This window comes from Hylobates moloch, unplaced genomic scaffold, assembly GCF_009828535.3.
Source record: "Hylobates moloch isolate HMO894 unplaced genomic scaffold, HMol_V3 SCAFFOLD_1, whole genome shotgun sequence".
Lineage (NCBI taxonomy): Eukaryota > Metazoa > Chordata > Mammalia > Primates > Hylobatidae > Hylobates > Hylobates moloch.
Window position 1 is genome coordinate 136,401,121 of NW_026652276.1, and position 27,285 is coordinate 136,428,405.

A 27,285-nucleotide genomic window follows, 5' to 3' on the forward strand; every position below is an offset into this window, starting at 1 on the left:
CCAGATTGAAAACAACAATCAGGTCAGGTGTGGTGGCTCACACCTGTAATCCCAGCATTTTGGGAGATTGAGGCAGGAGGATCACTTGAGGCCAGGAATTCAAGACCAGCCTGCGCAACATAGCAAGACCCTATCTCTATTCTTTAAAATAAAAAATTAAATAATAATAAAAAAAGAAAATGTCAGCTACAAAGGACATTATCACATCTGGGGAAATTTGAAAATGGACTGTATGTCAGATTTCTCTTATTATCTCAATGTTAAATTTCCTGAATGTGAAAATGGTATTTCGATTATGTAGGAATATTTTCTTTTTCTTAAGAAATACATCCTGAAGTATTTATTTAGGAGTGAAGTACCATAATGTCTACAAATTACTTTCAAGGTATTATGATTCAGGGGAAAAAATGAACATATATAAAGGAATATAGACTGGGTGTGGTGGCTCATGCCAGTAATTCCAGCACTGTGGTCCCAGGTACTCAGGAAGCTGAGGTGGAAGAATTGCTTGAGCCTGGGAGTTAGAAGTTGCAGTGAGCCATGATCGCACAACTGCACTCTAGCCTGGGCAACAGAGCTATACCCTGTCTCAAAAAATAAAAAGGAATTCAAAGTGTTCTGTGGCTGGATGGTGATGATGGCTGCATAACATGAATGTACTTAATACCACTGAACTGTACACCTTAAAATGGTTGCGATGATAAATTGTATGTTATGTGTATTTTATCACAATTTTAGAAATTAAATAAAAATTTTTGAAACACCACACTAGTATGTTGGGTTCATTTAAAAAAAAAAACTTTATCTTTTTTTCTGTTTGAAGGAGTACTCATTCATTCATTCATTCATTCATTCATTCATTTACTTTGAGATGGAGTCTCGCTCTGTCACCCAGGCTAGAGTACAGTGGTGTGATCTTGGCTCACTGCAACCTCTGCCTCCTGGGTTCAAGCAATTCTCCTACCTTAGCCTCCCGAGTAGCTGGGACTACAGGCACCTGCCACCATGCCTGGCTAATTTTTGTATTTTTAGTAGAGATGGGGTTTCACCATGTTGGCCAGGCTGTTCTCAAACTCCTGACCTCAAGTGATCCGCCCACCTTAGCCTCCCAAAGTGCTGAGATTACAGGCATGAGCCACCGTGCCCAGCCTGAAGGAATATATATTTCTTATAGAAAAATAGGATACAGAAAAATATTCCCTTTAAAAAAAATAACCTATGTTCTCACCAAACTAGGTTGATATCTTTACTTCCAGTCCCTTTTCAATTAATATATATTCATTTATAAAATTGGGATCATAGGCTTGACATGTTGTAGAGAAACTTTTCTCACTTAACAAGCCATGAAAATCTTTAAAACAATAAAAACATCTTAGTATCTTTTTTATTGTCTGAAATTATATACAACATACAAGATAGTTACTCACTTATAATTTATTATTCTGTGATAGACTCTCTTAGAGCTTTGTGTCGAATTCAGATTAATTTTGGAAAATAGATCTCTAAAAGGAGAATCACTGGGTCAAAGGAATATTATTAAGGTAATGAACTAAAGTGGATATTGTGCATGGTCGACTCCCCAACATTCTTTCAACCCCTACTCCACTAGGCACAATAATATGGTATATAAAACTGGCCCAGATCCAAGGATGGCTCCTGATTAGTCTAAACCAAAGGCTGGTGAACTTTTTCTATAAAAGGTCAGATAATTATTTTTACTTTGCGGGCCGTATGATCTGTCACAACTACTCAACTCTGCCACTACAATGTGAAAGCAGCCATAAACAGCAAGTAAATAAATGGGTCTGATTTCCAATAAAATTTTACATATAACAATAGGTAGTAGGTCAGATTTGGCCTTGGGACTAAGCCAATCATGGCAAACCCATCCCTTTGTATTAGGGAGTGGTCAGGAACCCAAGTTTAAGCCAACCAGGGCAAATGTATTTGGCCACAGGAGTAGCCATGTGTGTGGCCTGTAATAGGCCCAAACAAATTGAAGGAAAGAATTATTGTTTTTTTAATTGCTATTTTTTGAGACAGTGGCTCTGTTTGCAGGCTGGAGTGTAGTGGCACGATCTCAGCTCCCTGTAATCTCCACCTCCCAGGCTCAAGCCATCCTCCTACCTCAGCCTCCCAAGTAGCTGGGAATACAGGCACATGCCACTCACACCCAGCTAATTTTTGTATTTTTTTTGTAGAGATGGGGTTTCTTTCACCATGTTGCCCAGGCTGGTCTCAAACTCCTGAGCGCAAGTGATTGATCCTCCTGCTTCAGCCTCCCAAAGTGGTAGGATTACAGGTGTCAGGCACCGTGCCTGGCCAAGAATTCTTATTAGATTGTTTAGGAGGAGGTATTATTTCTGCCAGCAGTTATGATTGAGGAAGCAAATGACCCAGTTACTGTCGGCAGTTCCCTATACTACCAGGGAAACCAGGCTCTGGAACAAGCTAGCACTGTGCACTGTAGAGCAAAGAGACGGAAAAAACCTAGGCACTTAATTACACTATGGAGCCACTGTGTCAAACCCTGAAATCTAAAGTGAGCCAACACATCCTATTATTTAAGTCAGTTTAAAATTGAGTTGTCTGTTACCTACAGAAAACCTGCATTAATTTATATTTCTATGGCAGAGAACAAGAAAATGTGCTTCAGCTCACCACAATGATAGGCAAAAAGTATCTTAATATTTTATCATTAGTTTCAATTTTATGAAATAATGTAAAAAAAAGTCAATAAAAGTTAAATACTCCATCTTTCCTTTCATCCCTTAGGATCGTACCTTTTTTTCAAGAAGAATTAGCTTAAATAGGATTAAGACCTGCAAAAGGAAAAAAAAAATGTTGTATTGAAATGAGAGACTCAAGCCTATAATTCATCTTTCCCCCTTCTAAAACATAACCATAATCAGTAATACTAAATACAGCACTTTAAAAAGTACATGAAAAATTATGAACTTATACTGAGAAGTTAAATATTACCTGTGTACTCTTAAATGTGAGAATCACTTAAATCTCTAACTGAAATTATTTTTTCTTGAAGGGGTGGTACCATTTTTGCTTGAAGTATCTGTAGGCTCTTTAAAGGGGACCCTGCTCTTTAAATAAATACTTTATTTCTGGATGTCCAGAGTGTTCACATAGCAGGTACTCAGTAAATGTTTGTTAAATAAATAATCAATGTGTTTATATCCTAGTCAACATCTGCTTTAATAATAAAGATCAGAAGATATAGGTATGCATAGATGTTTTATTGAAAAATGCTCCATTCTCAGGGCAACATATAAAATATTCTGCAAGATAAAAACATGTTTCTTTCCACTCTAATCTCATGATAGATGAAATTGCAAAAACAATAGAAAAAATTACCCTATCCTGCAAAGAAGTAAACGGTATTTTTGCTCTTTTAAATTTCTACAATACAAGCACTACCAACACTTTTAATTTTGTATAGTTATAAAGCCAAGTACATCTTAGAAGAACTAAAGCATGGTATGCCACAATCTGCATTCAATTTAGCACACTGAATTTGGCAGTGAAATGAGCACACTAAGAACAGTGTTGGCCATTTTAGTACTGTACATCATAAATTTAAATAAGGTACCATACCTTGTGTCGAAAATGAAGGACAAGATCTCGAGGTGACAGACCTACAATGTTAACAAAAAAGCTAAACTGTGACTACAATGTAATGTTTTTGCTGAAGAAAGGTTATTTTCCCCTTAACAGAAAGAAAGGTTAAAAAAAAAGTAGGAATATGCAAATATTCAAATATGTAATGTTTGATTAGGTACACATATACTCAGAAACAGTGCTGTTCAGTACAACTTTCTGCAAGAATGAAAATATTTTAAACCTGACTTGTCCAATACAGTAGCCAACACAGAGCAATTGAAATGTGGCATGTGTGACTCAGACAAACTGACTTAAGTTTTATTAAAATTTTATTAATTTTAATCTAACTATAGACAGCTATAGGTGGCTAGTAGCTACTGTTTTGGACAGTGCAGGTCTAACACATTTTCCCATTCTACAAACATAAACTACACAAGTTTAGAAATGATATAGCTTATATTATAGTGACAATCAATGATTAAACAACGTTTTTGGTCATGGCACTTCATATGTTATTATTTCTGAAACACAGTCTATCATCTGCCTGAAACAACACAGTACAAGAGAAAATAATTTAGACAAAAATATGTTCTCAGAATAGGACCTCATTTATGCAGAATAATAGTTTACATTACACAGAGGATTGCAATCATAAACTACAATTGGCAACTGCATGCTGAAATTGGAATTGAGTGAGCATAAACCACTATGTGATTAAAAAGTTTTAATCACAAAATGGATATTTATTGAGTTGCCCATTGAATATCTTGGCTACCAATGGATATTTTGGGTTGTCAAGATAGTATAAATTAAACAAAAATCCCTAACCTGAAGAATCTTAGAAAAGAGCTGAGCAGCTCTCTCTCTTGCTTCATCTGTTATGATAGGGAATTAAGCTGGTCAGCATTAATGCAAGGAAAAGGAAAAAACAATAAAAATCTTCCATTACTATCCTAAAAGGTAGAAATTCCAGCCTGGGCACTATAGGGATACCTTGTCTCTACAAAAAAACAAACAAACAAACAAAAAAACCAACTACCTGGGAGTGATGGTATGCACCTGTGGTCCCAGCTACTTAGGAGGCTGTGGCAAGAGAATTGCTTGAGCCCAGGAGGTCAAGGCTGCAGTGAGCCATGATCACACCACTGCACTCCAGCCTGGGTGAGAAAATGCTATCCATTTTCAATGATAATTGAGGTAGTTTGTCTCAAAAAAAAAAAGGCAGAAATTCACCTTGTACGTTAATAGTTGTAAACCTGGTATGTTCTAATACTCTTCTCAGTATAAACACTGGCTAAGAAGATATTTAAGGAAGAAACAGCATCAAATGGTGAAGAAGTTAGATCCCATATAGAGATGTAATTCTAATCAAAGTTTTACATGCAACTCAGTTTGCTAAACAAATAAAAATGAGGGAATCTCTTTTAACTTGTAAGTCACTTACTTACCAAGATATACTTGGGATCCTTCTAATGAAGCACCTCCCAAGGAACTATTCATATGTTCATAAAGCTCCTATAAAATATAGATTGAATTTACCACATTTTACTATCATTTTAGATCTGAATTAGAAATATATTGATCAGAAAAAAGTTGGTTCCTTAATTGAGGTAGTTTGTTCTGCTAGGCGCTAAATTTAAAAACAATCAAGCCTCTCTGCAACCTTGCCAGTTCTCATTTCTTCTCTTCTGGATATGAGCAGTTTCAGAAGAGATGTGGGCAGTGAGTATGAAAAGCTACTCAGGGTATTCCTTTCTCCCTCTACATTTTAGAGCGTGATTCATTCACATAGTGGTATGAATTCCTAGTATAAATTCCCTCTGCTCCCTTGCTAAGTCCCTAGCTGTCCTACTCCCACCAGAATCCAAGAGACATCCATATTCTTTACATGAATGGCAGCACTGAGGAAAACATGCTATCCATTTTCAATAAAATAATCATGTGGTTTTTCTGGTCTATGTATTGGGAACTAGGAACCAGAAACCCAATATATAAAAATACTGTGCAGTTTATTAATAAGATAAGCAAATTTATAGAAGCAATGCCATAGCAAAAGGGCTATTTATCCACTAAGAAAAACATTACTGTTAATTATAGTTATTTGTAGTCATTATTTCCTAAAAAAAAAAAAAAAAAAGTTTGGTTAAATTTAGTATTTGGGCAGATTCCTAGTCTGTTTTAATGCAAATGTGTTTTCATATTAGAATGTCTTTCTTAAGGTAATAATTATCCTTCACAGTATTACTGACAATATTTCCTTGATTCATGAGTCTATCTTCAGCCAAACACATCTATAGAGGGGTATAAAGTTACCTTTAGAATGGAAATTTGGGAAAAATCCTTCTCTTCAAAATATGCATGTGTAATGAGCTGAAGTTTTGCTTGAAGTAAACCATACAGAGGCTTAAAGGAAAAAAGAGAAATTACCATTGATTAATAATTGGTTGATAACAGTAAAATTGGTTGATAATAGTAAAACAAACAGAACCCCACAACCTTTTAATTTGAAGAGAACAGGGAGAAAGAAGTTAGTAACTATCAACTTTAGTGCGTATTATTCATAGTTGAAAGCCGTGAAGTCATCTGTTCTTTGGCTGCAAGTGAAAAGTACCTGAAACACTGACAGTACAGTACTCAAGAGTGTGGGCTCAGACTTGCTGGGCCTGGCTCCATCACTCAGCTCTGGGAATTTAACCTCTCCACCTCTGCTTGCTGATCTGAACATGGGCATATGAAAATAGTACATCTTACTTGACTGTTTTAAGGATTAAATAACAGGTAAAAGCACTTGGTAAAAAGTATCTGACACACAGAAAGTATCCAAACATTAGCTATTACTATTATATGATTTAAAACATATTCTAATTCTGCACACTGTTTTGCTGGCCAGTAGCGACATTTAATCATCCTTGTAACAGCCTGTTTTTACATCTATTTGAACATTCATGATTACATTTAAGTTCATTTCCCTTTTTTGTCCTCTGTAGAGGCTCACAACTAGTTTGTGTCCTTTATCATAATATTGTTTTATATATTTGAGCAAAGTTATCCCTTAATCCTTATTTCTCTATTTAGGATCTTCTACCATTTTCATCTTTTTATTTGTAATGTTCTTTTCTAGATGTTTTCCCATTTCTATGTCCATTTCAGGATGCAATGACCAATGATGTATATATACTCTAATTAATTAAAAACAAGTAATACTGGAAGAGTCTCTTTCCCAGTATCCCTGTTAATATATCATGATTCCCATCAAAGTACAAAATCATTTATTTTTATACATAGACTTCAATACATAGACCAGAAAAACCACAACCAGATCTTTCTGAGTAAGCTACCCTCCTCCCATCCCTTGTGTCTGTTTTAGAGACAGATAAAACTCGATTTTTTTACCCTAATTTTATCACTTAGTAGTTACATGTCTGTGAGAATTACACATTTTTTCTCTGAGATATGCCTTTATTTATAAAATGAGAACAGTAAATATGTCCCAATATTGTTATAAGGATGGAAATGACAATTACATATAAAAAGCATCTGGTACAGAATTAATGCCTGATATATAGGCACTCAATAAATGGCATCTATTATTATTGTAATCGTCCTTTGAAGAATGATTACTCAGGAAGCCTCTTAACATGTTACACTTCCTTTAATATCTGGTACTTATTCTTCTGTCATCTGGTCCAGTATAAAAAAGCTATTCACTCATGTATATTTTTCAGGCTACTCTTCTCAAAGCTGTGTACAGGAATCAGATGAATAATCGATCAATTTTCTGACAATTTCTTTTATAATAGCCATTCCTTTTCTTTTTTCTTTTTTTGAGACGGAGTCTCCCTCTGTCACCCAGGCTGGAGTGCAGTGGCTGATCTCTGCTCACTGCAACCTCCACCTCCTGGGTTCAAGCGATTCTCCTGCCTCAGCCTCTTGAATAGCTAGGATTACAGGGGCACACCACCATGCCTGGCTTTTTTTTTGTATTTTTAGTAGAGACAGGGTTTCAGCATGTTGGTCAGGCTGGTCTTGAACTCCTGACCTCATGATCCGCCCACCTCGGCCTCCCAAAGTGCTGGTATTAGAGGCGTGAGCCACCATGCCCGGCCACAGCCATTCCTTTTCTAGGAGACTATTCTTGCCTTATATGTAAAATTACTTCTTGGAAGAAATATTCTCATCCTCAGAATTTTATTTTGGATAAAATAAGATTTTGGCTGGGCACGATGGCTCACGCCTGCAATCCCAGCATTTTGGAAGGCTGAGGCAGGTGGGTTGTTGAGCTCAGGAGTTTGAGGCCAGCCTAGGCAACATGGTAAAACCTCGTCTCTACTAAAAATACAAAAATATTAGCCAGGCATGGTAGTGCATACCTGTGGTCCCAGCCACTCAGAGGGCTGAGGTGGGAGGATTGCTTGAGCCTGGGAGGCAGAGGTTGCAGTAGCAGTAAGCCAAGGTCACGCCACTGCACTCCAGCCTGGGCAACAGAGTGAGACTCTGTCTCAAAAAAAAAAAAAAAAAAAAAACAGATTTTGGACAAAATCAAAATGGATAAATGAAATATATCAGCTACCTCATTTTGTTTATGTGTCAACTTACTTTCCAATAGCTATAAGATCTCCTTTCTCTTACCGAGTCTTGGTTAGAGATGCAAATGAAAACTGCTGAAAGGGAAAGAGAATGGGGAGATGCTAGGACATAAATAATTTTAATATGTCATTTAAATCTCTTCTTATTCTAATAGTGCCTTATCCTTCAAGAAAGATCTGCCATGAAGGTTTAACATAAAGAACACATTACTTGGTCTCTTACCAGCTTGCTTAGAACACAGACACTTTTCTGAACAGTCTCTCTGGTGATATCTGCTTGCCTTACTTTCAGTGCCTATTATAAACAAAGAGCAATTTATCAGAAATATTTCATAGCAATATTTCAAAAATATTTTTTCAACATAAAAATAACAATTATATATAAGAAATTTCTTACATTCAGTTAAATTCAAAAAGTTATTTATTAAGACTCTCAGGAAATACTGAGCAAATAAATGTCAGTTTGGGCCTATGTGCCAGAATCTGTGGGAGGCACTGGGAATGTAATAGTGAATGGACAATCCCGAATCTCAAGGAATTTATAATCTGATGGAGAATACTCTATGTATAAGTCACCAGGACCAAATCAACCATTCAATGCAAATCAATCACTGTTGATTCTGGTTATAAATGGACAGTCCTTTCAGAGACCATTGTTTCTGGTGAGACGGGGCTAGTTTAAGAGACGACAAAAGGCCAAGAGCAATGGCTCACGCCTGTAATCTCAGCATTTTGGGAGGCTGAGGTGGGTGGGTCACCTGAGGCCAGGAGTTCGAGACCAGCCTGGCCAACATGGTGAAACCCCATCTCTACTAAAAATACAGAAATCAGCCAGGTGTGGTGGCACAACCCTGTAATCCCAGCTACTTGGAAAGCTGAGGCAGGAGAATCGCTTGAACCCGGGAGGCAGAGGTTGCAGTGAGCTGAGATCATGCCACTGCACTCCAGCCTGGGCGAAAGAGTGAGACTCTGACTTAAAAAAAAAAAAAAAAAAAAAGAAAAGAAAAAAGAGATGACAAAAACAGACAGCTTGTTCTCCAGAGATGGAAGAAATGTCAGCAATTTTGTTAAGTTACTTGTTCCATGTTGCCTGGAAACTTGTATTGGCGCCCAACACCAAACACAAGCACATAATTTATTTCTCAGTGATTGTGAGGATGACTATGTGAGATTTCTACAGTCCTCTACTAGTAGAGAGCAAATCTTGATTTGATTAACCTCAGGCAAGGCTGTGAGTGAAGTAAGAAAGACTTCCTCCTCTAGTGTACTGCCTGACACCTTCTTGGATCTGTCCTGAGGACCAAGGGGCCCCCATGTTTTCAACTGATGACTGATGAACAGACTTTAAATTAGCTGTGAAGTAGAATCCTTCCTCCTGATTGGATTCATCCACTGTCTCATCTTCATTCAAAAGGAGTTGAAGTCTTTCTTCCAGGCTCCAATAATTGGTTTATCTGTCTGCTTCTATTGCCTATTATCTATTGAGAAGGATAGCAATCACTGGAAAAATGGGCAACTCTAATGTACTCCTGAGTGGGTCAGAACCAGGGAGTTGGGAGACAGGCAGTATTTAAAGGCTATGCAGAGCACGAGGGCTGTGAAAACAGCACTGAGGGATAAGACCCACTTGGGAGAAATAATTTTACTAGTGCTTACATGACATATGGGTAATAAAAGGTATTAAAAGGAACAGATTTCCAAGAATGGGCAGCAGCTCAATTCATCTCACATATAAGTATGTAAAGGTAATAGTGTAACAGTGAAATAGCAAAAGAACATAACTAACTACATTTTTTGGGCAGCGTTTCCCTGTTCGTGCACATAGGCAAGGATAATTTTAGAGCACTAAGATCATATGCAAAAATGGCAATCATGCAGGTTTTAAAACCAACTCTGGGATTTAAAAAGTATGTAAACAACGAACTATGTTTTGTTAAAGATTTATAGGAGCATTGTGGCCTGACCAATGACAAAGAAGTATCCAAACTCCTTGGACCCTCGCTGGTACCCAGATGTCTGTGTGTCACCTCTTGATACCAACTTCCTCTTCTTCCCCCTATCCCTTTCCCATAAAAATCCTCCAGCCAGACTGAAAAATTTAAGATGCTACTTTAGAATGCTAGCTCACCATCTAGCTGGCTTTCCAAATAAATCTGCTTTTCCTCCCAGCAACTCTCTCTTGTCTTTTGAGCAGTGTGCAGCCAAACCTGGGTTCGATTACAATAGTATACGAAAACATCAACTGCTCAAAGCTGTCAGGCGAACTCTTACTCTCAGGTTTATCTTTTTTTTAAATTTATTATTTATTATTTTTTTGAGATGGAGTCTCGCTCTGCCGCCAGGCTGGAGTGCAGTGGCACCATCTCGGCTCACTGCAGCCTCTGCCCTCCTGCCTTCAAGCAATTCTCCTGCCTCATCCTCCCAAGTAGCTGGGACTACAGGCGTGTGCTGCCACGCCTGGCTAATTTTTTTGTATTTTTAGTAGAGATGGGGTTTCACCATGTTAGCCAGGATGGTCTTGATCTCCTGACTTCGTGATCCGCCTGCCTTGGCCTCCCAAAGTGCTGGGATTACAGGTGTGAGCCACTGGGGCCCAGTCTCTTTTATGTTTATTTTCTCAGCTTCATTGAGGTATAATTGACAAAAATTGTATACATTTAAGGTGTATGTTATTATTTGACATAATATCTTTATCTTTAGATTCAGTCATTCATGACATAACATGGGTGTTCCAGGTTCCAGGCCCTGTGCTTAGAGAGTTATTTCATGGTAGTTACCTACTTTGGGTATCCTGGAATTTACACCTGTAGTTTACATTCAAGTGGGTCAGGGGAAAAATAGACACACAGTCTATGAGTCTAGGTGATGGGTACACAGGTACTCAAGGTACTAGGTTTTAAATTTATCTGCATATTTGAAATTTTCATCATAACAAGTTAGAAAAAGATTTACTAATTATTCACCTGAGGAAGCTTTTCAACTTTTAATTGTCCAGGCTCAAATCCCAGTGATTCTAATTCAGTCATTAGGAGGAAAGGCTAGGTACAGATACTAAAAAGTCTCCAGGTAATTCTGATTAAAAATCATTGTTTTAGAGCAGTGGTTGTCAATCTTGACTATGTAGAGAAATCACCTGGGGAGCTTTTAAAACATTCCCACCTCCCATGTCTAGATCATTAAATCAGAATCTTTTAAAGCTCTCCAGGTGATTGCAATGTGCAGCTGAGATTGAGAACCACTCACTACTTTAGAGTATTAATGACCTTTTGAGAGGAAAGAGCTTTTTGCTCATCAAGATTATCCCCACCACAAAAAAACAGTGCTACACATAAGCAAATCATGAAAGGTGGGGCCACCATCTTGGCTTATTTGCATTTATCAATTATAATTATTATAGTAAGTCAGGCATTAAGCTAGCAGGTAGTTTAAGAATAATCAAGGCTGGGCGCAGTGGCTCACACCTGTAGAGGCTGAGATGGGCAGATCACTTGAGCTCAGGAGTTTGAGACCAACCTGGGCATCATGGCGAAATCTTGTCTCCATAAAAAATACAAAAATTAGTTGGGCGTGGTGGCACGCACTTGTATCCCAGCTACTTGGGAGTCTGAGATGGGAGGAGGGCTTGAGCTTGGGGTCAAGGCTGCAGTAAGCCAAGATTGTGCCACTGCACTCCAGCCTAGGCAACAGAGTGAGACTCTTTCTCATAAAAAAAAAAAAAAAAAAAAAAAAGAAATTTTAGAGATAATTGAGACAACTTATGAGTAGTTGGGAGCCCTGCTAAGCATGTCCCACTACTTCTGAAATGCTGCTTAAAAAAAAAGCAAGGCACAGTGGTGCACACCTGTAGTCCCAGCTACTCAGCAGGCTGAGGCAGGAGGATCCCTTGAGCCTAGGAGTTCAAAACCAGCCTGGGCAAAATAGCAAGGCCCTGTTTTTAAAAAAATAAAAAAACTAAAAAACACACAAGCGTTACCACTCAATTTTTCTAAGTTATATGCCAAACACTAGAAACAGAAAATTCAAAGACATCTTGAAATGTAAATACGGTATTTAAAAGACAAATAGATAATTTACATATCACTATCTAAAAACAATGTACAAAATATTATGATACAAATATAAGCATAGCCACCAATGTCAACTTAATAAAATGTTTCTGTGAATAAACTGGTACTATTGAAAAAACAGCTACAAATTGTATACAAAAATCTAAAACAACATTACAGGCACCACTGAAAAATAAAGACTGTGTTTCTCTAAGTGTCCAACATCTAAGAAAGGACTTTGGAGTTGTTTTTCACTATTAACTATCATACCTTGGCTTCAATTTGTCGATAGCAAGAGATACCAAATACTGTGGCTCCATTTCCATTTCTGGGTGGCAAGTGAAAAAACACAGTATCTAAGAGATACATAGAAAAATGTAAATAGTGAGGTGAATTACCCTTATTAATAAGTAGTAAAATCTGAAGCTATCATAATGCAGTCATTAACACAAAAATGATGACAAAACAAGGAATCCAAATCATACTTATTTGTAGCACCACAACCAGTGGTTTCCTAGAATTTTTCTCATTGCCTTATGGTAAATACTCATCACAAAAAGCCCAAGAGACTGAATTATAACAGGTCAAACTGAGACTACAATTACAGAAAATACTTAATCTTTAGGGAATCGTTCTAGATGAAAAGAAAGTAGACAGTTATAAATGCCAACAGCAACACATGAACCTTGAATGAATACAAGAAATCTGGGGGACAACTGAGAAAATTTGAACACAGATTGGATGTTAGATAGTATTATGAAATTACTGTTAAATCTCTTAGCTGTGATAATGGTACTGGAAGTTACAATGGGGAATGATCTCATTCTCAGATCTTAAGTATTTAAAGTGTCACAATGTTTGCAACTGCCTTTCAGATAGACAGTACAGACAAAATTATATACATACACAAATATAAAGAAAATCTGTAGAACATTTGCTATAATCTTAATTCACATGTTTGTAGCAGTCCTTTTGCTGGGCATGGTGGCAGAGCCAGGCATGGTGGCTCACGTCTATAACCACAGCTACTGGGAAGGCTGGGGTAGGAGAACTGCTTGAGCTCAGGATTTGAGACCAGCCTGGGCAACAGGGCAACATAGTGAGACTCCGTCTCCAAAAAAAAAAAAAAAAAAAAGAAAGAAAGAAAATCAATAGCAACAACAACAACAAAAACATTTTTGTAGCGCATCAAATACCACAGTAAAATACAATCCTTCATTAAGTCAGGCAAAGTACTCAGTTATAGGGTGGCAGGAGATTCGGTAAGAACTTCACAGCCCTGCTTTCTTTGAGGGTGTTAACATGCTCTGCATGCAAGCAAGCAACCTTGGAAGCAGAGTACTTGTGACAGCAATGGTTCCAGAGGCACGAAAACAATCTCAGCTGTTTCTAAAGTGGGCACTGGAGCGATAACCTAGTACTGCAAGTATGCAGCTGGAGTCCCAAGCAATGTACAGCTGGTGCTGGTAAGCCCCCTGGTTTGCCTCTGAGGAGTATGAAGTATAGATGTAGGAAGTGCTTCCAGTGGTGGCTGTCCTGCTCTGGCTAATCACTTGGCAGAAGCATGGCCAAGGTTCACCAGCCACAGCCAATGTAAGCCTGGCACTCCTTTAGAGGTGCTGTAGTGAATGACTAGTTATCTCCAAACAAGCATGTAAATATTTTATAAATAGTTCTAACAGGCTGAAGGCCTTTAATTTCTAAGTATTTAGAACCTAAGATATCTTGGCAAGTTTTTAAAAAAAATGGCACCTAACTGCTTCACTGTCTTGTTACATACCTTCCTGGTAGTTGTGTGCGCCATCTGGTAAGGCAAGGAAGGGCAAATACTTCCATTCTTCAGGTAAAGTGTGGCTGTCATGTCCATCTCCTGGAATCAGGGGCGGGTAAGAGAATTCAACCTAAAATAGTAAGGAATGTTAGCCAAAAGGTGGTTGACCAAAGGAAGCATTTTATTCTGATAGGTAAAAATGCTGTTAAACCCTGAATGACAGAAGTCGGGATAAGCCACACTGTATAATGTCATTTGCTATCATCAGCAAACCTATGGCATGGAAGAGGGGGAAAAAAAGCAGTAAAAGGAGGAAAAGTCTATAAGCCTTTCTCCACTTTCTGATTTAAGGTGGGTTAAACTTTAATGTGCATAATGGTAGTGGGGTTGGTGATTGGACTGCAGATTGATATCTGGGGGCTGTCATCAAACAGATGGTAATTGAAGCCTTAAGAACCTGAGGAAAACCAACGGCCTACTGAATTGAGTAGGAGAGGTCCAACAAAAGAGCCCCAAGTTGAGCCCAGAATCACTTTTAGAACCAATCCTTAATGTGGAAAAATAGGATGGCTCATCTTTCCACATTTCAATGAAATCAAGCTGCCACTTGAATCACAGGAAAGCCAACGGTAAAAGGGCTTTAAAAATGATTTAAAAATTTTTTCTGTCCACTGAATTTAAAATTCGTGATTGTTTCTTCTTTTCCTCTTCTTTTTTTTTTTTTTTTTTTGAGAGTCTCGCTCTGTCAGCCAGGCTGGAGTGCAGTGGCATGATCTCGGCTCACTGCAACCTCTGTCTTCCAGGCTCAAGCAATTCTCCTGCCTCAGCCTCCCGAGTAGCTGGGATTACAGGTGTGTGCCACCACGCCCGGCTAATTTTTTTTTTTTTTTGTATTTTTAGTAGAGACAGGGGTTCACCATGTTGGCCAGGCTGGTCTCGAACTCCTGACTTAAGGTAATCCGCCTGCCTCGGCCTCCCAAAGTGCTGGGATTACAGGTGTGAGGCACGGTGCCCAGCCAATTCGTGATTATTTCTAAAGGTGATCCAATTCCATATTTAAAATGTTTAAAGACACCAAAAAAAAAGGACTGTAAAAAAGACTGTCTCCCACCCTTGATATCACCACCCCAGCTACCCAGTCCCTGCTCCCATCTCCAGAAGCAATAAACATTTTCCATTTAGAAGAACTCTTTAAAAGTTTAGATTAAAGAGTAAAACTTTTCTTCCAGAGATCATTTAAAATCAACTGAAAAATTGGCTGGGCACGGTGGCTCACACCTGAATTCTCAACCCTTTGGGAGGCTGAGGCGGATGGATCACCTGAGGCCAGAAGTTCAAGACCAGCCTGGCCAACATGGTGAAATCCCATCCCTATTAAAAATATAAAAATTAGCCAGGTGTGGTGGCACACGCCTATAATCCCAGCTACTCAGGAGGCTGAGGCAGGAGAATCCCTGGAACCCAGGAGGTGGAGGTTACAGTGAGCCGAGATTGCACCACTGCACTGCAGCCTGGGCAACAAGAGTGAGACTCTGTCTCAAAAAAAAAAAAAAAAAAATTAACTGAAGGTGAGGCATAAATAACCTCCAATTACATTTCTCTGTATCTTCTCTATATATTTATCATACAGGTTTCATCCTAGTTTGCTTTGTTGGACAATTTTCTAAAGTGTGAGGGAAGGCAGGATGTGACAATGAGGTAAGATACACACAAATTCAAAGATGATGTTATGAAGTTGGCAATTTTAGAGTTAAAAAAGTTACCAATTCAGAATTATCTTTTAACACCAAAAATAAATGTAAGAAAATAATCATTTTATGTAATGAATACCAAAGTCCCATATATAGTATTTATCATAAGGAGTCCTGGTAATTATTACTAAACAATTTTTGAAAACCATTCAATTTTGATGTACAGATACTTATTTAAAATGAATTTTGCATGAAATAAACATGGTTTTAAATAAACATAAACATTATGTACCCCAATTCTCATGATGCATCATGAAATATGTTTCTCTTTAGGGTCCAAAAAGTTTAATACAGAAAATTCTTTAAAAAGTAGTACAACAATGCTTAATCTCATTTTTAATCATGGAAATGCAATTTGAATTAATATAATTTTTACCCATCTACTGAAAAACATTAAAAAGACTGAATATTTTGACAACAGAGTGGAGAAGCCCGCTGTAGGAATGTACAGTACACTGGCACAACAGTTTAGAGGGCAACTTGGCCGTATTATCAACAACACATTTACCCTTTATTAAGATAACGAAATGAGAGGCCCTTAGACTGAGGTGGCTTTAAGGCTCAGGGTTTTCTACTTATGCAAACCAAAAGTGAATTTAAAAGATCACCAAGCTTAGCTCAGCTAATCACAGGCAGCCAACCAGGCATTAGTTACATCTTCTTGAACTTCCCACAGGCATAACCCAAATAAGGCAACTGCTCAAATTTTAACCAAATAATTTCTTTGCTCTACTTCTATATTCACCCTATAAATGCTTCCCTCATGCTCCTTTAGTAGAGCCCCAACCAATTCTGGTTTGGAACTGCCTGACTCATGAAGCACTGTCTGCTCACATACACTTCTTAAAATCTTAATGTGCCAAAATTTATCTTTTAACACCTTTGACTCAGCAATTTCAGTTTTAGAAATTTATCCCATAGATACTCTCACATATTCAGATACATACAAAAATGTTCATAGCAGTATAATTTATTTCAGCATAAAAGGGAAACCTAAATATTCATCCCGAGTGGTTACATCAGTGGTTTATGTCAGTTTTGTCCAGCTGTTAAAAAGCATGTCAGATTCATATACACTGATAAAGCAAGACGGCCACAATATCCTGTGTGGTAGGCGAAATAATGGCCTTCCAAAGATATCCTAATCCCGGGACTCTGTTACCTTACTTGGCAAAAGGGACTTTGCAGATATGATTAAGGATCTTGAACTAGGGATTATCCAGGCGGGTAAAGTGTAATCACAGAGTCCTTATAAGAGAGGCAGAGGAATCAGTGAAAGAGATATTTGAAGATGCTATTCCATTGGCTTTAAAGATGGAAGAAAGGGCCATGAAACAAATGCAGGAGACCTTTAGGAGGTGGAAACAGCAAGAAAATCAAGTCTCTCCTGGAGCTTCCAGAAGAAATGGAGCCCGGCCAACACCTTGATTTTAGCCCAGTGAAACCCATTTCGGAATTCTGACCTCAGAACTTTAATAAATTTGTGTTGTTTTAAGGCATTACATTTGTGGTAATTTTTCAGCAGCAAGAGAAAACTAATAAATACTGTTGAATTTTAAAAGCAAGTAGAATATCAGTCAACAGTGTCAGAGGCACCCTAACCAGAGTGACTCCATCTTGAATAAAGGCTGGATAAAGCCAAACCTGCTGTGTTATGTTCCCAGGGGACTGGGCACTCTTGGTCACAAGGCATTTATGTTTGAGGGAACAAGTTAATGATGTTAACTAACTGAAGACCCAGGACTTATGGAAATGTCCCAGTACTTTAAGAACAAAAAGCATTCTTAGTTTAAGAATAGGTTTTGCTTTAAAAATATTAGTATACTCATAAATTCTTGCTAAACTCAATAGTAACACAGGAAAGTAACAACACTAACAGCCTGTCACAAGCTGGTCATAAGCCTTTGTAATGAAGCACACTTTTCTTTTTTTTGGGATGGAGTTTTGCTCTTGTTGTCCAGGCTCGAGTGCAATGGCGCGATCTCGGCTCACCGCAACCTCCGCCTCTCGGATTCAAGAGTTTCTCCTGCCTCAGCTGCCCGAGTAGCTGGAACTATAGGCATGCACCACCACGCCCGGCTAATTTTGTATTTTTAGGAGAGACAGGATTTCTCCATGTTGGTCAGGCTAGTCTCGAACTCCCGACTTCAGGTGATCCGCCCGCCTTGGCCTCCCAAAGTGCTGGGATTATAGGCGTGAGCCACTGCGCCTGGCCGAAGTACACTTTTCTTAGTAACCCATATTAGCATTATATTTGAAATGGGTGCGCCCTCCTCTTGCTCTCTGAGGATGCCCTATTCTGTAATTCAGTAGTCTGTAGTAAATTATTTTAACTTCACTCTACTCTGTGACTTGCCCTGAATTCTTTCCTGCATGAGAGCCAAGAACCTGCTCTTGGGGTCTTGGACAAAACCCCTTGACTGGTGACTGTAGTATGATTCTATATATACTGTGATTCTGTTTGTGCAAAAAAAATTTCTGTAAATGGATTTAAAAAACATGCTCGAAAAGACACTTGAAAATCTATATACACTGCTAGCACAGGTTTGAACTCTGGAGAGGAGAATGAGGTTGGGGATTGAAGATAAGCGAATACTCCTCTTACTTTTAAAAAAATCGCCATCTTTTTGTTTTGAAAGTTTCAAACTTACACAAAGTTGAAAGAATATGAACAACCTAACAAACCTTCATCTTTATTTACCAACTGCATTGCTTTTTTTAGCCACACTTGTTCTAGCTGTGTCATATATGTACACAAAAACAATTTTCTAAATGATTTAACAGCAAGTGGAGCATATTACCTCTACTTTTAATTATTTTTAAATGGATAGGTATTGCTTTTAGGATTAAAAATAAATAAATAAAAAAGACAATCACAAGCAGTTCTTAACTTCTGACGAAATCTTATTTCCATCCTATAATCCTGGAGTTAAGGGCAGGTGTAGAAATCTATCTTCTGTTCTGAAGATTTAGTTAACAGGTTGCCATTGGCCAGAAGTTTAATATCTGAAGCTATGCTATGCTTAACATATTCTCTGAATTTCCAACTCTACTGAAGGAAGATCAGTTTTAGATGGTTCTAGCTGAAACTGAAGACGCAGTTGACTCAAAACTGTCATAAATAGAAGCGTGGATACTACATGTATTCCAAGAACTCCATGGTTAAAATTAAGGCTGTTCTAGCCTGACTTGGGCCCAGAGTATTTATAACATTGTTTCATTGGGAAAGTGTTCAGAATTTCAAACAGCCAACTTTTAGAACACAACTCTTTCATAAATTGCAGACTGCCTGTACTGTGTTGGCAGCTTTCTATAATTCTCTTCTCTTGCTGGTAGATTTTCTACCAACAAATACTTCCATTTGGAAACTGCTGAAATTGCTAATCAAGTTCAAAACTGTTTATTAAAACTCCTTTCTGGCCGGGTGTAGTGGCTCACGCCTGTAATTCCAGCACTTTGGGGGACCGAGGCAGGCAGATCACGAGGTCAGGAGATCAAGACCATCCTGGCCAAAATGGTGAAACCCTGTCTCTACTAACAATACAAAAAATATTAGCTGGGTGTAGTGGCACGTGCCTGTAGTCCCAGCTACTCAGGAGGCTGAGGCAGGAGAATCGCTTGAACTCAGGTGGTGGTCCAGGTTGCAGTGAGCCGAGATGGCGCCACTGCACTCCAGCCTGGGCGACAGAGAGACTCTGTCTTAAAAAAAAAAAATACTCCTTTCTAATGGATATATATTATTTCATCGTTTTAATATCAATCCTCTATTGTTGTGTTTTTCTAGTTTTTTAAAACATTATACTACTGCAAACTGTTCAGAATATTCAAATGTGATATAATTAAAAATACATATACTTGGTCTTTGTCCCTCATTCCTGGAACAAAACTCCTAACATCCCTGGAATTTCCTGAGTAATAGGAGCATCTTTTGTTATTCATAATAAGCCCCAATTAATCATATTTGAGTTTATGCTAAGGTGACTCTAGTGGTAGGAGGACCTACATAGCTTCAGGACAGGGGCTGATCACCAGAAAGACCAAGCCTTGATTAAAGGGATGGAACTTTCAGCCCTACCCCTTGACCTCCCAGGAATGGTGTTAGAGATTGAGTTCTATCACCAATGGTTTAGTCAATCATGCCTATGTAATGAAACCTCCAGAAAAACCCCTAAACAATGGGATTCAGTGAGTTCCCAGGTTGTTGAACATATCAAAGTGCTGGGAGGGCAGCATGCTAAAGATGGCATGGAAACTCTCTGACCCACCAACCAACACCTTGCCTTATTCATCTCTTCCATCTGGTTGTTCCTGAATAGTGTCCTTTAATAATAAACCAGTGAATGCAAGCAAAGAGTTTTCCTGAGTTTTATGAGTCATTCTGGCAAATTATCAAACCTCAGAGAAGGTTATGGGAAGCCCTGAATTGGTATCAAAGTCAGACAGAGGTGGGGTGGCCTGGGGACCCAGGACTTGTGATTGGTGCCTGAAGTGAGGGCAGTTTTGTGGGACTGAGTGAGCCCTTACAGAGTTTGATGTTAACTGAGTAATGTCACAATATGACTGAATTGTAGAATGCTCAGTTGCTATCTGATAATCCCTAATTATTAGAGATTAAGCATGAAAAAAAAGAATATTATTTCCAAATTGATGGTATACTTAAATTGTATATTTTTCATGTTTTAAATACTGACTGAATACTCTGTCCCCTTTCTATATATCCAAATTAATCCACAGACACAACATTTCATGGCACAGAGGCTAAAGAGGAATTCTCTTGGAAGTTAACGTAAGACTCTTAAATACTCAGTTGAATCAAGACAACTTAAATAGTAATGCCAATTAAACTAACCAGCACCACAGAAGTGACGGTAAGTGTAGTAGGCTGCCTCACTGCACAGCTCCAGGGAGAACCACAGACATTGTCATTTACATGAATGGCTCTCCCTGCAATTGTGTCGTGAAGTACATAGAGCTGTACATGGCAGCCCTAAGTATATGTAAAAAAACCACAGACAAAAACCAATGTTAAGTACCCAGATATATCAGTCCTCACACTGCTATGAAAAAACACCTGAGACTGGGTAATTCATAATGGAAAGAGGTTTAATTAACTCACAGTTCTGTATTGCTAGGGAGGAAACCTCAGGAAACTTATAATCATGGCGGAAGGCAAAGGAGAAGCAGGCACCTTCTTCACAGGGCAGCGGAATGGAGTGAGTGCAAGCAGGGGAAATGCCAGATATTTATAAAACCATCAGATCTCGTGAGATTCATTCACTATCAAGAGGAAAGCATGGAGGAAACTGCCCCCATGATCCACTTACCTCTACCTGCTCCTGTCACTGACACGTGGGGATTATGGGGAATATAATTCAAGATGAGATTCTGGGTGGGGACACAGCCAAACCATATCACCAGAAATTGAGAAACACTTATTCTCATCCAGTAGGGTTATTATTAAATAGTGAAATTTAATGGCCCCAAATCTAAATCAAATTTGGGGATCAAAATAGAGTCTGCCAAGATAAATTTAACAGTTTATTTGAGCAAAGAACAATTCACCAGTCATGCAACCCTCAGAACAAGAAGTTGAGAGAGCTCATTTCCGCAATGTGGGTAGTGAGTATTTTTGGATGGGTAAAAGGCTGAAGAAAGCAGAAATGAGGAACAAAAAGTAAATTAGTAGTTTCAAAGTTACTTTCCTTGTGAGGGTTAAAGCAGAGGAGACTCCCTTACCATGCCAGCTGAAACTGGCCTGTTTGGGAATTTGACTTTTATTTCTCTCTCTCCTGATTTCTCAGGTCAGATAACTTAGATTGGTGACATCGAACTTTAGCAGGAGGGACCTCTAACTTGGTTTGGTCTGTTGGAGCTGGTGCAGGAGCTCAGTGGAAACCAATGGTCTCCTATAGATTTTATTTACATTTCCATAAGGGGGAGGGAGCCAACTGTAGAGTTCAGGACATGACACCCCAAAATATGTCTGTAGGGCACCAGTATATGCCATTCCAAATATGCCTCTTTGGCACAGGATTACTTTAAACTGATTATTTTGGGAAACAGACACAGGAGAAGCTCTGAAAACAGTAAAAGTTATATTTTTGTAAGAGAAATTTATTTTATAAAGAATATCTACATTTGTAAGAGTGTCTTCTTTTCTGTACCAGGAAGAGAAGGATGACTAAATCACTGGAAACATTTATTTGTTTATTTTGAGACAGGATCTGGCTCTGTTTCCCAGGCTGGAGTGCCCTGATGTGATCTCGGCTCACTGCAACCTCCACCTTCCAGTTTCAAGCGATTCTCCTGCCTCAGCCTCCCGAGTAGCTGGGATTACAAGTGTCTGCCACTACGCCTGGCTAATTTTTATTTTTTTCAGCAGAGATGAGGTTTTCACCATGTTGGCCAGGCTGGTCTCGAACTCCTGACCTCAAGTGATCCACCTGCCTCGGCCTCCCTAAGTACTGGGATTAAAGGCCTAAATCACTGGAAACTCGTTATCAACACAAAAAGCACAAATTCAGTCTGCATAACAAATCTCACCTTTGTTTACCCTGCACTTCTTCACCAGGTAGTCTTAATAGAGAATGAGGGTTGTCTGGCCTACACTCTTCATTCTTTGTGTTGGGGAATGAAGTGTGTAAGTCTGAAGTTAAAGCCACCTCTTTGAGATCTACTCTTGAGATTTTTCTCATTTCTGAGTTATCTCCCATGTATTCACAAGGTAATCATGTTAATAAACTTCTGTTTGCTTTTCTCTTAAAAAAAAACCAAAAAAAAGGTGTCTGGTAGGGTATTAATACATACAATGCATAACAAATGTATCAAATATCCCCAGAAAGGCTGCTACTAAATCATGCAAATCTCAAATATGTCTCTGTATGTAACCAGTATTCATGTGGCCAAATCTATTTTGCTTCTAATTTTTAGATTTACAAGATTACCAAGGGAGAAGAGGAGGGAAAAATAAGACAATGGCTGATTTCTAAAAAGTAAAAGCTGACTCTGATCACAAGGAATAAAAAAGCAATTTTTCTAAATGCTAAATGAACTATGCAAGAAAGGGTGACATGTTTGTCCTCCAGTAATAAAAATTACCATCCTTTGTCATAGTTTATAAACCAAATTGGTGTCCTCTAGTCAGATTCCATTTACTTTGTCCTCAGAAAAAAAGACTGAGAAAGCAAGAAAAACTACAAAAACAAAACAATAACATAGTACCCTAGTGTGAACTCTGAGTACTTCAGGAATACCCTCTGTTCACTTTTTAACAATGCACTATGTTCCACTGCCAGAGAACCATACGGCAAATAGAAGCCACACTGCCACACTATTAGCACACACATTAACCATATCCATGGACCCTACGTATATCAACGGCTTACAGAAGGAAGGAGAGTGCTTCACAACTGCTCTGCCTCTTTGCTTCCTTTCTCGGTATCTCAGAGATTTTTTTCTTTTCACTCAGAAGCACAAAGTATTTATTTTCTTAATAGTCATAACATTTTAGGCAGCAAAGTCAAAGCTCTGTCATGTTTTCCCCTTAAAACAAAAGAAAACGAAAAAGCCCTGGGCATCAGACATGTTTTCTTCTCAGTTATGGTTTCTTTCTCATATCTCTTGAAAAGTCAATACTACAAAGCAATTGGCATTTATTCCTCACTCGACTACAAAGCTGGCAACAAATCACTGTATTTGTCAAGTGTGGATTTGAAACAGCTTCGCTTTACACTCCTATATCTCAATATGACAACATTTTCATGACGGCACTAGATGTTCAGAAATATAAAGTATATACTGCAGAGGTAAAACGGTACTTTTGAGACTTACCAATTAAAAGTAAGATTTTTTATTTTTTATTTTTTTTTGAGACAAAGTCTGGCTCTGTCGCCCAGTCTGGAGTGCAGTGGCATGCTCTTGGCTCACAGAAACTTCCACCTCCTGGGTTTAGGCGATTCTCCTGCCTCAGCCTCCCGAGTAGCTTGGATTACAGGCACCTGACACCACAGCCAGCCAATTTTTGTATTTTTAATAGAGACGGGGTTTCAGCATGTTGGCCAGGCTGGTCTTGAACTCCTGACCTCAAGTAATCCGCCTGCCTCAGCCTCCCACAGTGCTGGGATTACAGGCATGAGCCACCGTACCCGGCCTTGTTCAGTTTTTAAGAGACAGGCTCTTGCTCTGTCACTCAAGCTGCTGTGCACTGGTGTGATCAGGGCTCACTGCAGCCTCGGCCTCCTGTGCTCAAGTGGTCCTCCCACTCCAGCCTGAGTAGCTGGGACAACAGGCATGCACCACTGCACCCAGTTAATTATTTTATTTTTTGTTGCCCAGACTGCTCTCAAACACCTAGGCTCAAGCAATCTTCCCACCCTGGCCTGCCAAAGGGCTGGGATTACAAGCATGTGTCACTGAGCCCATCAAGAAGTTTGTTTTTAAATTAAATGGAAATAAGTATATTAGTTTAAAGCATGTACTTTTATACATTCAAGTGAATAAAGGCTGTTATCTTCTATTTTTTCCCTAGAATTAAAGAGCTATTATTTCACATTCCTTAAGTTGGAGTACTTGGATTATGAGCATGAAAATAGATAATGTGTATTTTAATTTTAATGTAGAAATTCTTATGAGAATCCCACCATAGTGAAACAGAATATCAAGACTCTATTATATAAAATAATATGACATTTTGCTTGTGTCAACATATATTGATAGGGATGGAGGTAGAGATATTCTAGGCAGAAAAGGGTGGGTCCGCAATAAAACCCCACCTTGAAGTGGAAAAGCCTGAAACCCGTGGCCCAAAGTGAGAACTTGTTTTTCCACTCGAATATTGCCTTTCATTAAACTATCCATGGCCTGCCCAGCCCCCATCCTGTGCCTATAAAAACCCAGACTCAGCTAGCAGAGAGACGCAGCTGGATGTCAGGGACTACGGCTGGACACTGGAGAGAAGTGGCCTGACATGTTCATAAGGACAGCTTGATGGCGTTAACTTTGGAAAAGAATCTGGTCGGAGATGACTGGACTTCAGGGGAAGCTTACCTACCTGCCCCATCTCTTTTTCAGCTCCCCTTTCCACTGAGAGCCACTTTCATTGGCAATAAAATCCCCTGCATTTACCATCCTTCAATTCGTTCAAGTGACCTCATTTTTCCTGGATGCCAGAAAAGAGCTTGGGAGCCACGAGTGTGGATACAAAAGGCGGTCACACTGCCCTGGTGGAGGACAGCTGCCTCATGCGAAAAGGCAGAGAGACCACTGATCTGTTAACACTTAAGCTGTTTGCAGATGGAAGAGTGAAATGAACACTGTAACACAACCTCTGGGGCTTTGGGGGTCACAAGCACCCCCACCTAGACGCTGCTGCAGGGCTTGCACAGAGTTTGCTCCTGCCAGTGCCCAAAAGCGCTCGCTTTGGCTCCTGTACCCACTCACCTGTGCATTCCCTCCACGAGGGGTGGAATGTGGTGAGTCTGAGTGAGTGGAGTTTGATCCCATCAGCTTTGAAGCAGCCAGTCAGCTCCAGTGCTCGTGCACGCCAGTTCCCACCTCATTCGCTCGTGTGCTCCCTCTTGCGAGGAGTTGAGAATGGTGGCCTGAGTAAAGGAGGTACCCCTGTTGTAAGTCCCGCAAAGGAGTCAGGGAAACATCCTGCTTCAATATTAAGGAAGCTGATTTTCACACTAATGGTACTTGGGGCACTAACATTAAGACATTATCATTCTGTTTTTCCACTTTAAAGTCATTGGAATGTTATATGAATATACATGTTAATGAACATGTATGTGAACATGTATATTCATGTTCATTAACATATACATGTTCATTAACATGTATATTCATATAAAGGTCATTAATATGTAACTGCATATACACAGCAAACTGAAGTAAGATTTGATAAAATAGAAAAAGAAAAAGAAAACTTATCTGAGGAATGCAAGCCCCTTTAAATTAGCAGGCCCAGAAGTCATTCCCCCTTGAGCTAAATAATTACTGCTTAAAGCCACTTGCTATGCAAGCTCTAGACTGAGACCAAGTAGCCAAAAAATGCTTTATACCCTATAGTTCAACAATGTATAGGCAATCACTAACTAATGCCATTTCTGTAAGCCAATGAGAATTCCTGAAGAAGAACTTTTGTAATTGTCCCTGCCCCTCATTTGTCTTTCTTTAAAACTTGAGCTTCTCTTGTTCTCTGGAGTACTCCCCAAGGCAAACTGGAAATGTGTCCTGGACTGCAGCCTCAACTTCTGTTCTTAAATGAACTCTCTCTTTTTTTTAATAGACGGAGTCCGGCTCTGTCACCCAGGCTGGAGTGCAGTGGCATGATCTTGGCTCATTGCAACCTCCGCCTCCTGGGTTCAAGCAATTTTCATGGCTCAGCCTCCTGAGTAGCCAGGACAGGACCACAGGCACATGCCACCATGCCCAGCTAATTTTTATGTATTTTTATTAATAGCAGAGATGGGGTTTTACCATGTTAGTGAGGCTGGTCTTGAACTCCTGACCTCAAGTGATCTGCCTGCCTTGGCCTCCCAAAGTGCTGGCATTATAGGTGTGAGCCACCGTGCCTGGCCAAATAAATTCTCTTTTAAACAACATTCTGACTTTTGATTATTTTAGGTTGATAGAATCATGTTTGTTTAAAAGAAATATTTCTTCTAAAAAGGAAAAATCTTTACATATGAATAGCAAAATTGAGAACTCTACTAAGTATTAATCTCTACCTGATATGAGAATAAATAGCTTTGTTATAAGGATCTGGCATTCATTGAAACGTATTTGCAGATACACAGCTTACAAAATCAGAAATGCCCTCAGATATGGCATTAATACAATATGATTTGTGTTTCTGACAAATAATTTCCAGTAATACCAGATTTGTTTTGAAGAGCTACTTTATGTAAAGCTAGACAGCACCAAATACATTTACTAGTTATGAGTGAACTCTCACTTAAAACATAGTTATGAAGGATCTTAAATGTATTTGACTTTGACTTGATCTTTTATATCGAAGAAATCTGGAACTCCTATACTACCCTAAGTTTCAAGTTAAAACACATACCTTGGGCATGTAGCACAAATGTGTATAACTATGTGGGAAAAAATCCCAACTTTTATAAACTTAAATCCAAGAATTAAAAAAAATCTTTTAAAATAGAATGTTTGTTGTCTTATTTGTCATAACCAAAAGCAGGGAACCCATATGTCCATTAATAGGATAATGGATAAATCCCTCAAGGTCTATGTATATAATGAAATACTATACAGCAATTACCAATGCAAACAACATGGACCAATCTCAGACATAATACTAAGGGAAAAAAGACAAAAGAGACAGCATGGGTCAAAACATCGTTACTCTTGAGTGGGAACTGGATAGGAAGGGGTGCATAAAGACATCTTCTAAAGCACTGGAATTGTTCTGTTTTGATCTGGATATTTGTTACATACACATATGTAAAAATTAATTGAACTGCATTACGTTTCATGCACTTGTTTATAAGTTACAC

General features: G+C 38.8%; 1 protein-coding gene across 5 annotated transcripts in view; it reads right to left on the reverse strand.

The window, feature by feature from the left end:
• AVL9 (AVL9 cell migration associated) overlaps positions 1-27,285 on the reverse strand; it is an 88,214-nt gene that overhangs the window by 31,178 nt on the left and 29,751 nt on the right. For 4 of the 5 annotated variants that reach the window (XM_032758358.2, XM_032758354.2, XM_032758357.2 and 1 more), the window contains exons 2-8: positions 14,028-14,148; positions 12,518-12,603; positions 8,425-8,496; positions 5,929-6,018; positions 5,064-5,130; positions 3,610-3,650; positions 2,784-2,822 (exon numbers count right to left, since the gene is read on the reverse strand). In XM_032758358.2, the coding sequence (XP_032614249.1) occupies positions 2,784-2,822; positions 3,610-3,650; positions 5,064-5,130; positions 5,929-6,018; positions 8,425-8,496; positions 12,518-12,603; positions 14,028-14,148 (516 nt within the window). Of the gene's footprint in view, positions 1-2,783; positions 2,823-3,609; positions 3,651-5,063; positions 5,131-5,928; positions 6,019-8,424; positions 8,497-12,517; positions 12,604-14,027; positions 14,149-25,207; positions 25,482-27,285 lie in introns of those variants that run through there. The other variant, XM_032758355.2, reaches the window with a different exon arrangement.